The following is a 17,470-nucleotide window of genomic DNA, read 5'->3' on the forward strand; positions in this document are numbered from 1 at the left end:
CTTGCCCGAAGCATGGCGAGCGAAGCGGTGCACTAAGTGGGGTTACCGGTCACTCTAGGAAGAAAACGACAAAAAAAAACCCCATAAACTCATGTCGACCTTTTGACCTGTCGAAGACCTAGAGACCCTGTTGACCATTAGTGGTCAACCTAGTTACTATCTACCTTCCATACCACACCTGAACCGCAGATGGCTTCCCCCCTAATGTTGTATTAGTTGTGGCTGTGAGACCCACCCCACCCTAGCTCCTTAATACTTCAAGAACATCAAGATCCTCTTTAGAACGTTGTGGTTGCCAGAAAATCCTGAATACCCTGTATTTCTTCAGGCGTGGCAGACTGTACAAGTTGTGTGTGAAATGTCAGTAGCTCCTGCTTGATCCCCATCAAACATCTCTGCATAGACTGAGTGTTTACTTACACACTAGCACAAAAGTCCTGGGTTTTTGCACGTGAACGCGCATCAACCCAGGAATTTTTTGCGTAAGGATTTAATTTTTGTTTATACTCCTCTTATCTAAATCCATGTTTGCCAAATTCAGCCCTCAAATCCAGGTTTTAAAAAAATATCAGTGCTTGCACACACGCTATATCCTAAGAACCTGGACTCTTAAAGGACAATTCATTTGTTGATCGGGATTTTATCTCTTGGAAACTATTCAATTAATTCCTGTGACGGACATCTGGAATTCGCGTCCGAATGCCCGGGATTAGCGCGTTAAGCTGTTTCTACTGGGCAAAGTGCTGGACGTGGTGCAGTTATGGTGCGCCCGGCACTTGAAAACTGCCCCCAAGCTCCACTGTGTGCAGATTTTTGCTTACACCTCAGGGTATGAGCAGAAATCTGTGATATGTGCAACTTAGGGGCAAGCGGCGCAAATCAACTGAATTGCTCCGGGGCGCTAGACGGGAGCTAAATTCAAACCATTAAACCTTGGGGTGCTTTAAGGACAGGGTTTGGGAATATCAAAGATGTTTAATTTATATTTCTCTATCGTCCTAGTGGATGCTGGGGTTCCTGAAAGGACCATGGGGAATAGCGGCTCCGCAGGAGACAGGGCACAAAAAGTAAAGCTTTAGGATCAGGTGGTGTGCACTGGCTCCTCCCCCTATGACCCTCCTCCAAGCCAGTTAGATTTTTGTGCCCGGCCGAGAAGGGTGCAATCTAGGTGGCTCTCCTAAAGAGCTGCTTAGAAAAGTTTAGCTTAGGTTTTTTATTTTACAGTGAGTCCTGCTGGCAACAGGATCACTGCAACGAGGGACTTAGGGGAGAAGAAGTGAACTCACCTGCGTGCAGGATGGATTGGCTTCTTTGGCTACTGGACATTAGCTCCAGAGGGACGATCACAGGTACAGCCTGGATGGTCACCGGAGCCTCGCCGCCGGCCCCCTTGCAGATGCTGAAAAGAGAAGAAGGTCCAGAATCGGCGGCAGAAGACTCCTCAGTATTCTTAAGGTAGCGCACAGCACTGCAGCTGTGCGCCATTGCTCTCAGCACACTTCACACGGCAGTCACTGAGGGTGCAGGGCGCTGGGAGGGGGGCGCCCTGGGAGGCAATGTAAACCTATTTTTTGGCAAAAAATACCTCACATATAGCTTCCGGGGGCTATATGGAGATATTTAACCCCTGCCAGAATCCGTTGAAGAGCGGGAGACGAGCCCGCCGAAAAAGGGGCGGGGCCTATCTCCACAGCGCCATTTTCCCTCACAGAAAGGCTGGAGGGAAGGCTCCCAGGCTCTCCCCTGCACTGCACTACAGAAACAGGGTTAAAACAGAGAGGGGGGGCACTAATTTGGCGTTAGAAATATATAAAAAGATCCTATAAGGGAAAACACTTATATAAGGTTGTCCCTATATAATTATAGCGTTTTTTGGTGTGTGCTGGCAAACTCTCCCTCTGTCTCTCCAAAGGGCTAGTGGGTCCTGTCCTCTATCAGAGCATTCCCTGTGTGTGTGCTGTGTGTCGGTACGTGTGTGTCGACATGTATGAGGACGATGTTGGTGAGGAGGCGGAGCAATTGCCTGTAATGGTGATGTCTCTCTCTAGGGAGTCGACACCGGAATGGATGGCTTATTTAGGGAATTACGTGATAATGTCAACACGCTGCAAGGTCGGTTGACGACATGAGACGGCCGACAAACAATTAGTACCGGTCCAGACGTCTCAAAAACACCGTCAGGGGTTTTAAAACGCCCGTTTACCTTAGTCGGTCGACACAGACACAGACACGGACACTGAATCCAGTGTCGACGGTGAATAAACAAACGTATTCCTTATTAGGGCCACACGTTAAGGGCAATGAAGGAGGTGTTACATATTTCTGATACTACAAGTACCACAAAAGAGGGTATTATGTGGGATGTGAAAAAACTACTTGTAGTTTTTCCTGAATCAGATAAATTAAATGAAGTGTGTGATGATGCGTGGGTTCCCCCCGATAGAAAATTATTGGCGGTATACCCTTTCCCGCCAGAAGTTAGGGCGCGTTGGGAAACACCCCTTAGGGTGGATAAGGCGCTCACACGCTTATCAAAACAAGTGGCGGTACCGTCTATAGATAGGGCCGTCCTCAAGGAGCCAGCTGACAGGAGGCTGAAAAATATCATATAAAAGTATATACACACATACTGGTGTTATACTGCGACCAGCGATCGCCTCAGCCTGGATGTGCAGAGCTGGGGTGGCTTGGTCGGATTCCCTGACTAAAAATATTGATACCCTTGACAGGGACAGTATTTTATTGACTATAGAGCATTTAAAGGATGCATTTCTATATATGCGAGATGCACAGAGGGATATTTGCACTCTGGCATCAAGAGTAAGTGCGATGTCCATATCTGCCAGAAGATGTTTATGGACACGACAGTGGTCAGGTGATGCAGATTCCAAACGGCACAAAGGTGTATTGCCGTATAAAGGAAGAGGAGTTATTTGGGGTCGGTCCATCGGACCTGGTGGCCACGGCAACTGCTGGAAAATCCACCGTTTTTACCCTAAGTCACATCTCTGCAGAAAAAGACACCGTCTTTTCAGCCTCAGTCCTTTCGTCCCTATAAGAGTCATATTTGCCCAGGGATAGAGGAAAGGGAAGAAGACTGCAGCAGGCAGCCCATTCCCAGGAACAGAAGCCTTCCACCGCTTCTGCCAAGCTCTCAGCATGACGCTGGGACCGTACAGGACCCCTGGATCCTACAAGTAGTATCCGAGGGGTACAGATTGGAATGTCGAAACGTTTCCCCCTCGCAGGCTCCTGAAGTCTGCTTTACCAAGGTATCCCTCCGACAAGGAGGCAGTATGGGAAAAAATTCACAAGCTGTATTCCCAGCAGGTGATAATCAAATTACCCCTCCTACAACAAGGAAAGGGGTATTATTCCACACTATATTGTGGTACTGAAGCCAGAAGGCTAGGTGAGACCTATTCTAAATCTAAAAAAATTTGATCACTTACAAAGGTTCAAATCAAGATGGAGTCACTCAGAGCAGTGATAACGAACCAGGAAGAAGGGGACTATAGTGTCCCGGGACATCAGGGATGCTTACCTCCATGTCCCAAATTTGCCCTTCTCACTAAGGGTACCTCAGGTTCGTGGTATAGAACTGTCACTGTCAGTTTCAGACGCTGCCGTTTGGATTGTCCACGGCACCCCGGGTCTTTACCAAGGTAATGGCCGAAATGATGATTCTTCTTCGAAGAAAAGGCGTCTTAATTACCCCTTACTTGGACGATCTCCTGATAAGGACAAAGTCCAGGGAACAGTTGGAGGTCGGAGTAGCACTATCTCGGATACTGCTACAACAGCACGGATGGATTCTAAATATTCCAAAATCGCAGCTGATCCTGACGACACGTCTACTGTGCCTAGGGATGATTCTGGACACAGTCCAGAAAAAGGTGTTTCTCCCGGAAGAGAAAGCCAGGGAGTTATCCGAGCTAGTCAAGAACCTCCTAAAACCAGGAAAAGTGTCAGTGCATCATTGCACAAGGGTCCTGGTAAAAATGGTGGCTTCCTACGAAGCAATTCCATTCGGCAGATTTCACGCAAGAACTTTTCAGTGGGATCTGCTGGACAAATGGTCCGGATCGCATCTTCAGATGCATCAGCGGATAACCCTATATCCAAGGACAAGGGTGTCTCTCCTGTGGTGGTTACAGAGTGCTCATCTTCTAGAGGGCCGCAGATTCGGCATTCAGGATTGGATGCTGGTGACCACGGAGGCCAGCCCGAGAGGCTGGGGAGCAGTCACACAAGGAAAAAATTTCCAGGGAGTGTGATCAAGTCTGGAGACTTTTCTCCACATAAATATACTGGAGCTAAGGGTAAATTTATAATGCTCTAAGCTTAGCAAGACCTCTGCTTCAAGGTCAGCCGGTATTGATCCAGTGGGAAAAACATCACGGCAGTCGCCCACGTAAACAGACAGGGCGGCACAAGAAGCAGGAGGGCAATGGACTTTTCGCTGGGCGGAAAATCATGTGATAGCACTGTCAGCAGTGTTTCATTCCGGGAGTGGAAACTGGGAAGCAGACTTCCTCAGCAGGCACGACCTCCACCCGGGAGAGTGGAAACTTCATCGGGAAGTTTTTCCACATGATTGTGAACCGTTGGGAAATACCAAAGGTGGACATGATGGCGTCCCGTCTGAACAAAAAACGGGACAGGTATTGCGCCAGGTCAAGAGACACTCAGGCAATAGCTGTGGACGTTCTGGTAACACCGTGGGTGTACCAGTCGGTGTATGTGTTCCCTCCTCTGCTTCTCATACCTAAGGTACTGAGAATTATAAGACGTAGAGGAGTAAGAACTATACTCATGGCTCCGGATTGGCCAAGAAGGACTTGGTACCCGGAACTTCAAGAGATGCTCACAGAGGACTTATGGCCTCTGCCGCTAAGAAGGGACTTGCTTCAGCAAGTACCATGTCTGTTCCAAGACTTACCGCAGCTGCGTTTGACGGCATGGCGGTGGAACGCCGGATCCTAAGGGAAAAAGGCATTCCGGAAGAGGTCATTCCTACCCTGGTCAAAGCCAGGAAGGAGGTGACCGCACAACATTATCACCACATGTGGCGAAAATATGTTGCGTGGTGTGAGGCCAGGAAGGCCCCACGAAGAAATTTCAACTCGGTCGATTCCTGCATTTCCTGCAAACAGGAGTGTCTATGGGCCTCAAATTGGGGCCCATTAAGGTTCAAATTTCGGCCCTGTCGATTTTCTTCCAGAAAGAATTGGCTTCAGTTCCTGAAGTCCAGAAGTTTGTCAAGGGAGTATTGCATATACAACCCCCTTTTGTGCCTCCAGTGGCACTGTGGGATCTTAACGTAGTTCTGGGATTCCTCAAATCACATTGGTTTAAAACCAGTCAAATCTGTGGATTTGAAGCATCTCACATGAAAAGTGACCATGCTCTTGGCCCTGGCCTGGGCCAGGCGAGTGTCAAATTGGTGGGTTTTTTCTCAAAAAAGCCCATATCTGTTTGTCCATTCGGACAGGGCAGAGCTGCGGACTCGTCCCCAGTTCTCTCCCTAAGGTGGTGTCAGTGTTTCACCTGAACCAGCTTATTGTGGTGCCTTGCGCCTACTAGGGACTTGGAGGACTCCAAGTTGCTGGATGTTGTCAGGGCCCTGAAAGTATAGGTTCCAGGACGGCTGGAGTCAGGAAAACTGACTTGCTGTTATCCTGTATGCACCCAACAAACTGGGTGCTCTTGCTTCTAAGCAGACTATTGCTAGTTGGATGTGTAATACAATTCAGCTTGCACATTCTGTGGCAGGCCTGCCACAGCCAAAATATGTAAATGCCCATTCCACAAGGAAGGTGGGCTCATCTTGGGCGGCTGCCCGAAGGGTCTCGGCTTTACAACTTTGCCGAGCGGCTATTTAGTCAGGGGCAAACACGTTTGTAAAATCCTACAAATTTGATACCCTGGCTAAGGAGGACCTGGAGTTCTCTCATTCGGTGCTGCAGAGTCATCCGCACTCTCCCGCCCGTTTGGGAGCTTTGGTATAATCCCCATGGTCCTTTCAGGAACCCCAGCATCCACTAGGACGATAGAGAAAATAAGAATTTACTTACCGATAATTCTATTTCTCGGAGTCCGTAGTGGATGCTGGGCGCCCATCCCAAGTGCGGATTATCTGCATTACTTGTACATAGTTACAAAAATCGGGTTATTATTGTTGTGAGCCATCTTTTCAGAGGCTCCGCTGTTATCATACTGTTAACTGGGTTCAGATCACAGGTTGTACAGTGTGATTGGTGTGGCTGGTATGAGTCTTACCCGGGATTCAAAATCCTTCCTTATTGTGTACGCTCATCCGGGCACAGTATCCTAACTGAGGCTTGGAGGAGGGTCATGGGGGGAGGAGCCAGTGCACACCACCTGATCCTAAAGCTTTACTTTTTGTGCCCTGTCTCCTGCGGAGCCGCTATTCCCCATGGTCCTTTCAGGAACCCCAGCATCCACTACGGACTCCGAGAAATAGAATTATCGGTAAGTAAATTCTTATTTCTCTAACGTCCTAGTGGATGCTGGGGACTCCGTCAGGACCATGGGGATTAGCGGGCTCCGCAGGAGACAGGGCACATCTAAAAAAGCTTTTTAGGTCACATGGTGTGTACTGGCTCCTCCCCCTATGACCCTCCTCCAAGCCTCAGTTAGGTTTTTGTGCCCGTCCGAGAGGGTGCAATCTAGGTGGCTCTCTTAAAGAGCTGTTTAGAAAAGTTTTTTTTTAGGTTTCTAATCAGTGATTCCTGCTGGCGACAGGATCACTGCAACGAGGGACTTAGGGGAGAGACTTGCAACTCACCTGCGTGCAGGAGGATTGAAGTTTTAGGCTACTGGACACTGAGCTCCAGAGGGAGTCGGAACACAGGTCAGCCTGGGGTTCGTCCCGGAGCCGCGCCGCCGATCCCCCTTACAGACGCTGAAGAACGGCAGAACGGAGGTCCGGAAACAGGCGGCAGAAGACTCCTCAGTCTTCATGAAGGTAGCGCACAGCACTGCAGCTGTGCGCCATTGTTGCTACACGGCTCACTGATCTCGATCACGGAGGGTGCAGGGCGCTGCTGGGGGCGCCCTGGGCAGCAATATAGATTACCTTAGAGGCAAATAAATACATCACATATAGCCATTAAGGCTATATGTATGTATTTAACCCAGGCCAGTTTTCCTAATAACCGGGAGAAAAGCCCGCCGTGAAAGGGGCGGAGCTTATTCTCCTCAGCACTCAGCGCCATTTTCCTGACCAGCTCCGCTGGTGAGGAAGGCTCCCACTCTCCCCTGCACTACAGAAACAGGGTTAAAGAGAAGGGGGGCATAAATTGGCGATATAATTATATATTAAGAGCCCATATATAGAAACAACACCTTCTAGGGTTGTTATATACATTATGGCGCTTTTGGTGTGTGCTGGCAAACTCTCCCTCTGTCTCCCCAAAGGGCTAGTGGGTCCTGTCCTCTATCAGAGCATTCCCTGTATGTGTGTGCTGTAGGTCGGTACGTGTGTGTCGACATGTATGAGGAAAATGTTGGTGAGGAGACGGAGAAAATTGCCTGTAATGGTGATGTCACTCTCTAGGGAGTCGACACCAGAATGGATGGCTTACTTATGGAATTACGTGATAATGTCAACACGCTGCAAGCCGGTTGACGACATGAGACAGCCGGCGGACAAATTAGTATCGGTCCAGGCGTCTCAGACACCGTCAGGGGCTTGTAAAAACGCCCATTTACCTCAGTCGGTCGACAGACACTGACACGGACACTGACCCCAGTGTCGACGGTGAAGAAACAAACGTATTTTTCCTTTAGGGCCACAAGTTACATGTTAAGGGCAATGAAGGAGGTGTTACGTATTTCTGATACCACAAGTACCACAAATAAGGGTATTTTGTAGGGTGGGAATAAACTACTTGTAGTTTTGCCTGAATCAGATAAATTAAATGAAGTGTGTGATGATACGTGGGGTTCCTCCGACAGAAAGTTATGGGCGGTATACCCTTTTTCCCGCCAGTAGTAAGGGCGAGTTGGAAAACACACCTTAGGGTGGACAAGGCGCTCACACGCTTATAAAAAACATGGCGTTACCGTTTCCAGATACGGCCGCCCTCAAGGAGCCAGCTGATAGGAAGCTGGAAAATATCATAACAGTATATACACACATACTGGTGTTATACTACGACCAGCAATCGCCTCAGCCTGGATGTGCAGCGCTGAGGGGGCTTGGTCGGATTTCCTGACTGAAAATTTTGATACCCTTGACAGGGACAGGATTTTATTGTCTATAGAGCATTTTAAGGATGCATTTCTATATATGTGTGATGCGCAGAGGCATATATATAATATAAATATATAATATAATATAATAATATAATATAATATAATATAAAATAATAATATAAAATAATAATAATATAATATAAAATAATATAATAATATATAAATATAGAATATAAAAAACATAGATCCCAACACTCACCATAATAAGTAAATAATGGTTCATCAATTAATCATTGCATTTAAGCGTGCAGCCCTTGTCAAGGGACCCCATTTTTGTGCAAGTCACTCAGAGGGGGAAATTCAATTATCGCACCCCTATCTCTTTTCTGAAGTGACAGGAAATTCTGGGGGGGTAATCAGTTGATCCTTGTTATTGCGCTGATGGCACGCATTAGTGACTGGTTTAAGTGCGTGAAGCAGCTAAACCCGACTAAACTAATAGGCGCGATTCCGAAAAGTGCCGCTTGGATGCCCAAACGGGCCACTTTTCACCAGTGCCTGCAGCCGATGCACCCGAACGGAGCGCCAATTGAATAGCACCTTTGGGCGCCATCTGCTGGCTGTTGACGCAAATTACAATTGAATTCCTTCCAAAATTATAAACCTGGTAACTGCTATCACATCAGAATCAAAGTTAAGGTATGCTACCTGGTTTAGAGCTCACCTGCCAACTGACTTATGGCTTTAATTATTTATTATACTGTGTGTTTTTTTTTTATTTAGTAATGTGGTCACATTACTGGGAATGGCAAAGCTTTATTCCTTAATGTCATCATGCAAAACCTTTTTCTCTCTCTTGCGCCACATGCTGGAATCTATAGCGCATTCCTGCCTTTGGTGATTAATTGCTGTGGTGTGATTGGCTGACCAGTTCCCCAAATCATTTTCCTTCCTCACTCTGGGGTTTTCTATGACCTTTCTATTGAAGTCATACAGTATGTGGATGTACAAGTTTGCAAAGTCAACAAATGCCATTCATATAGGGAGTCCTGCATCTATACAGAAACTTCTACAAATCCTTTCAGGTTTGTCCAATATTTTTTCTTTTCTTTAAAAAAAAAAAAATAATTTTCTCTATCGTCCTAGTGGATGCTGGGGTTCCTGAAAGGACCATGGGGAATAGCGGCTCCGCAGGAGACAGGGCACAAAAAGTAAAGCTTTATGATCAGGTGGTGTGTACTGGCTCCTCCCCCTATGACCCTCCTCCAAGCCTCAGTTAGGTTTTTGTGCCCGTCCGAGAAGGGTGCAATCTAGGTGGCTCTCCTAAAGAGCTGCTTAGAAAAGTTTAGCTTAGGTTTTTTATTTTACAGTGAGTCCTGCTGGCAACAGGATCACTGCAACGAGGGACTTAGGGGAGAAGAAGTGAACTCACCTGCGTGCAGGATGGATTGGCTTCTTTGGCTACTGGACATTAGCTCCAGAGGGACGATCACAGGTACAGCCTGGATGGTCACCGGAGCCTCGCCGCCGGCCCCCTTGCAGAGAAGGTCCAGAATCGGCGGCAGAAGACTCCTCAGTCTTAAGGTAGCGCACAGCACTGCAGCTGTGCGCCATTGCTCTCAGCACACTTCACACGGCAGTCACTGAGGGTGCAGGGCGCTGGGGGGGGGCGCCCTGGGAAGCAATGTAAACCTATTTTTTGGCATAAAATACCTCACATATAGCCTCTGGGGGCTATATGGAGATATTTAACCCCTGCCAGAATCCGTTAAAGAGCGGGAGACGAGCCCGCCGAAAAAGGGGCGGGGCCTATCTCCTCAGCACACAGCGCCATTTTCCTCACACAGCTCCGCTGGTCAGGAAGGCTCCCAGGCTCTCCCCTGCACTGCACTACAGAAACAGGGTAAAACAAGAGAGGGGGGGCAAAATTGTGGCAAAATTATATATATTAAAGCAGCTATATAGGGAGCACTTATTATAAGGCTATCCCTGTCATATATAGCGCTTTTGGTGTGTGCTGGCAAACTCTCCCTCTGTCTCCCCAAAGGGCTAGTGGGGTCCTGTCTTCTTTAAGAGCATTCCCTGTGTGTCTGCTGTGTGTCGGTACGTGTGTGTCGACATGTATGAGGACGATATTGGTGTGGAGGCGGAGCAATTGCCAAATATGGGGATGTCACCCCCTAGGGAGTCGACACCAGAATGGATGGCTTTATTTATGGAATTACGGGATAGTGTCAACACGCTAAAGCAGTTGTTTGACGACATGAGACGGCCGGACAATCAATCAGCACCTGTCCAGGCGCCTCAAACACCGTCAGGGGCTGTAAAACGCCCGTTACCTCAGTCGGTCGACACGGACCCAGACACAGGCACTGATTCCAGTGGCGACGGTGACGAATCAACCGTATTTTCCAGTAGGGCCACACGTTATATGATTTTGGCAATGAAGGAGGCGTTACATATTGCTGATACTACAGGTACCACAAAACAGGGTATTATGTGGGGTGTGAAAAAACTACCTATAGTTTTTCCTGAATCAGATGAATTAAATAATACCCTTTCCCGCCAGAGGTTAGGGCGCGCTGGGAAACACCTCCTAGGGTGGACAAGGCGCTCACACGCTTATCAAAACAAGTGGCGTTACCCTCTCCTGAGACGGCCGCACTTAAAGATCCAGCAGATAGGAGGATGGAAAATATCCAAAAAAGTATATACACACATACAGGTGTTATACTACGACCAGCTATAGCGACAGCCTGGATGTGCAGTGCTGGGGTAGCTTGGTCAGAGTCCCTGATTGAAAATATTGATACCCTGGATAGGGACAATGTTTTGCTGTCTTTAGAGCAAATAAAGGATGCGTTTCTTTATATGCGTGATGCACAGAGGGATATTTGCACACTGGCATCACGGGTAAGTGCTATGTCCATTTCGGCCAGAAGAAGTTTATGGACGCGACAGTGGTCAGGTGATGCGGACTCAAAACGGCATATGGAAGTTTTGCCGTATAAAGGGGAGGAGTTATTTGGTGTTGGTCTATCGGATTTGGTGGCCACGGCTACAGCCGGGAAATCCACCTTTTTACCTCAAGTCACTCCCCAACAGAAAAAGACACCGACTTTTCAGCCGCAGCCCTTTCGTTCCTTTAAAAACAAGAGAGCAAAGGGATATTCATATCTGCCACGAGGCAGAGGAAAGGGGAAGAGACTGCAACAGGCAGCTCCTTCCCAGGAACAGAAGCCCTCCCCCGCTTCTACAAAAGCCTCAGCATGACGCTGGGGCTTCTCAAGCGGACTCGGGGGCGGTAAGGGGTCGCCTCAAGAATTTCAGCGCGCAGTGGGCTCACTCGCAGGTGGATCCCTGGATCCTGCAGATAATATCTCAGGGTTACAGGTTGGAACTAGAGACGTCTCCACCTCGCCGTTTCCTGAAGTCTGCTTTACCAACGTCCCCCTCCGACAGGGTGACGGTCTTGGAAGCCATTCACAAGCTGTACTCTCAGCAGGTGATAGTCAAGGTACCCCTTTTACAACAAGGAAAGGGGTATTATTCCACTCTATTTGTGGTACCGAAGCCGGATGGCTCGGTAAGACCTATTCTAAATCTGAAATCCTTGAACCTGTACATAAAGTTCAAGTTCAAGATGGAGTCACTCAGAGCGGTGATAGCGAACCTGGAAGAAGGGGACTTTATGGTATCCTTGGACATCAAGGATGCGTATCTCCACGTTCCAATTTACCCCTCACACCAGGGGTACCTCAGGTTCGTCGTACAGAACTGTCACTATCAGTTTCAGACGCTGCCGTTTGGATTGTCCACGGCACCTCGGGTCTTTACCAAGGTAATGGCCGAGATGATGATTCTTCTTCGAAGAAAAGGCGTATTAATTATCCCATACTTGGACGATCTCCTAATAAGGGCAAGGTCCAGAGAACAGCTAGAGATGGGACTAGCACTGTCTCAAGAAGTGCTAAAGCAGCACGGGTGGATTCTGAATATTCCAAAATCCCAGTTAATTCCGACAACACGTCTGCTGTTCTTAGGGATGATTCTGGACACGGTTCAGAAAAAGGTTTTTCTCCCGGAGGAAAAAGCCAAGGAGTTATCCGAACTTGTCAGGAACCTCCTAAAACCAGGAAAGGTGTCTGTACATCAATGCACAAGAGTCCTGGGAAAAATGGTGGCTTCTTACGAAGCAATTCCATTCGGCAGATTCCACGCAAGAGTTTTCCAGAGGGATCTGCTGGACAAATGGTCAGGGTCGCATCTTCAGATGCACCAGCGGATAACCCTGTCTCCAAGGACAAGGGTATCTCTTCTGTGGTGGTTGCAGAGTGCTCATCTATTGGAGGGCCGCAGATTCGGCATACAGGATTGGATCCTGGTGACCACGGACGCCAGCCTGAGAGGCTGGGGAGCAGTCACACAAGGAAGAAACTTCCAGGGCGTGTGGTCGAGCCTGGAAACGTCTCTTCACATAAACATTCTGGAACTAAGAGCAATCTACAATGCTCTAAGCCAGGCAGAACCTCTGCTTCAAGGAAAACCGGTGTTGATCCAGTCGGACAACATCACGGCAGTCGCCCATGTAAACAGACAGGGCGGCACAAGAAGCAGGAGTGCAATGGCAGAAGCTGCAAGGATTCTTCGCTGGGCGGAGAATCATGTGATAGCACTGTCAGCAGTGTTCATCCCGGGAGTGGACAACTGGGAAGCAGACTTCCTCAGCAGACACGACCTTCACCCGGGAGAGTGGGGACTTCATCCAGAAGTTTTCCACATGCTTGTAACCCGTTGGGAAAGACCAATGGTGGACATGATGGCGTCTCGCCTCAACAAAAAACTGGACAGGTATTGCGCCAGGTCAAGAGATCCGCAGGCAATAGCTGTGGACGCGCTGGTAACGCCTTGGGTGTACCAGTCGGTGTATGTGTTTCCTCCTCTGCCTCTCATACCAAAAGTATTGAGAATTATACGGCAAAGAGGCGTAAGAACGATACTAGTGGCTCCGGATTGGCCAAGAAGGACTTGGTACCCGGAACTTCAAGAGATGATCACGGAGGATCCGTGGCCTCTACCTCTGAGAAGGGACCTGCTTCAGCAGGGTCCCTGTCTGTTTCAAGACTTACCGCGGCTGCGTTTGACGGCATGGCGGTTGAACGCCGGATCCTAAAGGGAAAAGGCATTCCGGAAGAAGTCATTCCTACCTTGATTAAAGCAAGGAAGGAAGTAACCGCGCAACATTATCACCGCATTTGGCGAAAATATGTTGCGTGGTGCGAGGATCGGAGTGCTCCGACGGAGGAATTTCAACTGGGTCGATTGCTACATTTCCTGCAATCAGGATTGTCTATGGGTCTCAGATTGGGATCTATTAAGGTTCAAATTTCGGCCCTGTCGATTTTCTTCCAGAAAGAATTGGCTTCAGTTCCTGAAGTCCAGACCTTTGTTAAGGGAGTACTGCATATACAGCCCCCTGTGGTGCCTCCAGTGGCACCGTGGTATCTCAATGTTGTTTTGGACTTTCTCAAATCTCATTGGTTTGAACCACTAAAAAATGTGGATTTGAAATATCTCACATGGAAAGTGACCATGCTACTAGCCCTGGCTTCGGCCAGGAGAGTGTCAGAACTGGCAGCTTTATCTTACAAAAGCCCATATCTGAGTTTCCATTCGGACAGGGCAGAACTGCGGACTCGTCCGCATTTTCTCCCTAAGGTGGTGTCAGCATTTCATCTGAACCAGCCTATTGTAGTGCCTGCGGCTACAAGCGACTTGGAGGACTCCAAGTTGTTGGACGTTGTCAGAGCTTTAAAAATATACATTTCAAGGACGGCTGGAGTCAGGAAATCTGACTCACTGTTTATACTATATGCTCCCAACAAGTTGGGCGCTCCTGCGTCTAAGCAGACTATTGCGCGCTGGATTTGTAGTACGATTCAGCTTGCACATTCTGTGGCAGGCCTGCCACAGCCAAAATCGGTAAATGCCCACTCCACAAGGAAGGTGGGTTCTTCTTGGGCGGCTGCCCGAGGGGTCTCGGCATTACAACTCTGCCGAGCGGCTACGTGGTCGGGGGAGAACACGTTTGTAAAATTCTACAAATTTGATACCCTGGCTAAGGAGGACCTGGAGTTCTCTCATTCGGTGCTGCAGAGTCATCCGCACTCTCCCGCCCGTTTGGGAGCTTTGGTATAATCCCCATGGTCCTTTCAGGAACCCCAGCATCCACTAGGACGATAGAGAAAATAAGAATTTACTTACCGATAATTCTATTTCTCGGAGTCCGTAGTGGATGCTGGGCGCCCATCCCAAGTGCGGATTATCTGCAATAATTGTACATAGTTATTGTTACCTAAATCGGGTTATTGTTGTAGGGAGCCATCTTTCAGAGGCTCCTCTGTTATCATACTGTTAACTGGGTTTAGATCACAGGTTGTACGGTGTGATTGGTGTGGCTGGTATGAGTCTTACCCGGGATTCATAAATCCTTCCTTATTGTGTACGCTCGTCCGGGCACAGTATCCTAACTGAGGCTTGGAGGAGGGTCATAGGGGGAGGAGCCAGTACACACCACCTGATCATAAAGCTTTACTTTTTGTGCCCTGTCTCCTGCGGAGCCGCTATTCCCCATGGTCCTTTCAGGAACCCCAGCATCCACTACGGACTCCGAGAAATAGAATTATCGGTAAGTAAATTCTTATTTTTTTTTTCGTGCTGTTTCACAATGACCAGCAAATGTTGTGTTTTTAGTAATAAATTAACCATTTGTATCTCTGGAAATGCAAAGTCTGCTGTTCTAAAACACAGGCTGAATGTGAGCCCAAAAAAAAGCCCCAGCACACTGCTGGGAGGAACGGCCGCAGCAGCGAAAGGGTGAAAGTCTAGCATCCCATGCTCTCCAAATGTTTGCTCAAATATTTAATGTGTTTGAGAGGCCATCATTAATATTTATCAGTTTAAAAAGTTGATCTTTAACCCCGTTGGCCGTATATATGTGTGCCGTTTCTGTATACAGAGCGTGAATATTGCCAAAGATTTGTGTAACTAGGCTTTGTGTGATGTCACCGTTCCATGTCCAACCTGTATGACGTGATTGTTCAGTCTCTGTCCGCCCGGTGTTCTCCTCCTCTGTTGCAATGTTTGGCATCTGTGCCCCCAGCTTCTTTTGCATGGCAGGGACTCATGTAAATCTGCTGTGTGTCAGGTGATGAATATGCAGAATGGCTCGCACTGTGCTCAGCCTACTCCTTAATCCTTATGTGTGCATTGTTTTTTTTTCTACCATTCCTGTGTGTTCCTTCATTCCCCTTTCTCAATTCATCAGATTAGCTGTGCTGTAGCTGCCTTTCTCCTCCTCCTCCTCCTCCTGTTACACTTCCCTGTGAGTGCCACAAGCTGAGCTCAGCTGCCTGGATCAGACCTCCTCCGCTACCCCTGCACACTATATTTCTGAATTCCGGAAAGCTGGGATGGGTGCAGCCGTTGACACTTGAGAAAGCCGCTGTCATGAATGGTCTCTGAGACTTTTTCTTTCTTTTCTTGTGTTTTGCAGGCTCAAAACATCTGTCATGCGTTAGACTGCTGGCTCAGCTGCAAATGACTCCTCTGGCAACCCGGGATCTCCTTCCGACATGTAAAGAGCAGAGCCCGTCTCCTGTGCCTTACCCCTGGCTGCCTCTCTGCTGCAAGTCCACAGCTTTTGTCAAGGTTTTCTAATACCTCTGCTGTATCGAATTCCTTTTGAAGTTTCACTGCATGGAGAAAAGTGATGACACATCTCGTTTACTGGCTTGGGTGGGAAACCAGTACGAACTCACTGCTTACTGAACCTTAAACTGGAATACTGATCTACACGTTGCTTTCCTCCGTTTGGATTTTTGCCCCTTCCCCCCCCCCGCACCAATCCCTAGAGCGAAACATGGCCATCGCTAAAGGCCGCTACCTGCTCCTCTTCCTCTGCGTCCAACTGGTGGTCATGGCTTTGCTGTACAGGGAGGGTTACCGGAAGAGAGTGGCATACTTCTTTGGCATTTTTTACAAGAATGAACCCCAATCTATGGCGATGTTGAACCCCCAAAACCTCACTCTTCCTGGTGACGTATATGCCAACTTAAGTTTGATCGCCAAGCCGCCGGTGCGGGTCGAACTGCTGCCATATTGCCCAGAGACCTCTCCATTCATTGGTAAGTTATCAGCTGGCAGAATTTTATTTATTTTCTTTTTCCAACATAGTCTAAAACAAAATAAATCCAATGGGGGTCGTTATAGTATAGAAAAAGATTTTCCAATTTACATGCAGCGTACAGCATCTTGGATGTGCGATCTGCGTGACGGGAGTCTGTGAAATCGGGGGAAGGCTGATAGTGTACTCCTGAACACTAACTGGGCTCTGCGCTGAGATTCCACAGTTACAGAAGTTTCTAAGGAATGACAAATGGCTTCATTTCTGTTTCTGAGTTTTGAACAGGTGATTTCAGCCAGAAATACTCCCATCAGTTACCAGTGGTTTTATGAATTAAGTGTAGTACGGAGTATATTTTTATTGGGTAATGTCATTACTGAACAGTTAATAGTACTGACTAAATGTAGAAACAGCTAGATTTGGCTCTGGGAGTTGGGATTGTTCCTCTTGAAATGTGACTTTTTTTTACTAACAGTTACTCAAAGCACCAGCATATACCGTTGCCTGGAACAGCAGAGTAGTAACACGAGACTGGATAATAGACAAAAAGTAGGAGTGTAAAATTATATATATATATATATATATATATATATATATATATATATATATATGTATATATATGTATATGTGTGTGTGTATATATATATATATATATATATATATATTATGTATAGAATTTCCCTCTCTTAACAGCAGAATTGGTCTTGTTCATACCAAGGAATTTACCCACAGTGCTGAGTATGACTTCTCGTTAATACCCTGTTAAATGCACCTGTCCTAGTGATCACTGACCTCAGCTGCTTCTGTTCATTAACAATGACAGAGACAAAGCTCCGACGAGCAGGGTGCATCGCAGAACATGCACACTTAACGGCGAGGTGTGACTGTGGATGTTGCACAGCCAGTGTGCCTATATGGGAAAACCCTCAATCAGTACACGTGTAATAATTAAAGCTTGCCTAGATAGAAACACGGCCTTGTATTTGGAGAACACGGTATGTAATTTACTGTGTTTTGTGTCTGTTGTTTCTGGGCTTAGGAAAGGCATAAAGCTAACGGCAT

The 17,470-nt window shown here is 47.6% G+C and overlaps 1 protein-coding gene across 2 annotated transcripts in view; it reads left to right on the top strand.

The window, feature by feature from the left end:
• Positions 1 to 17,470, top strand: part of LOC134965879 (beta-1,4-galactosyltransferase 3-like) — a 133,048-nt gene that overhangs the window by 71,261 nt on the left and 44,317 nt on the right. For both annotated transcript variants that reach the window (XM_063942268.1, XM_063942269.1), the window contains one exon: positions 15,779 to 16,409. In XM_063942268.1, the coding sequence (XP_063798338.1) occupies positions 16,145 to 16,409 (265 nt within the window). In that variant the 5' untranslated portion in view covers positions 15,779 to 16,144. The remainder of the gene's footprint in view (positions 1 to 15,778; positions 16,410 to 17,470) is intronic.

This window comes from Pseudophryne corroboree, chromosome 10, assembly GCF_028390025.1.
Source record: "Pseudophryne corroboree isolate aPseCor3 chromosome 10, aPseCor3.hap2, whole genome shotgun sequence".
Classification (NCBI taxonomy): domain Eukaryota; kingdom Metazoa; phylum Chordata; class Amphibia; order Anura; family Myobatrachidae; genus Pseudophryne; species Pseudophryne corroboree.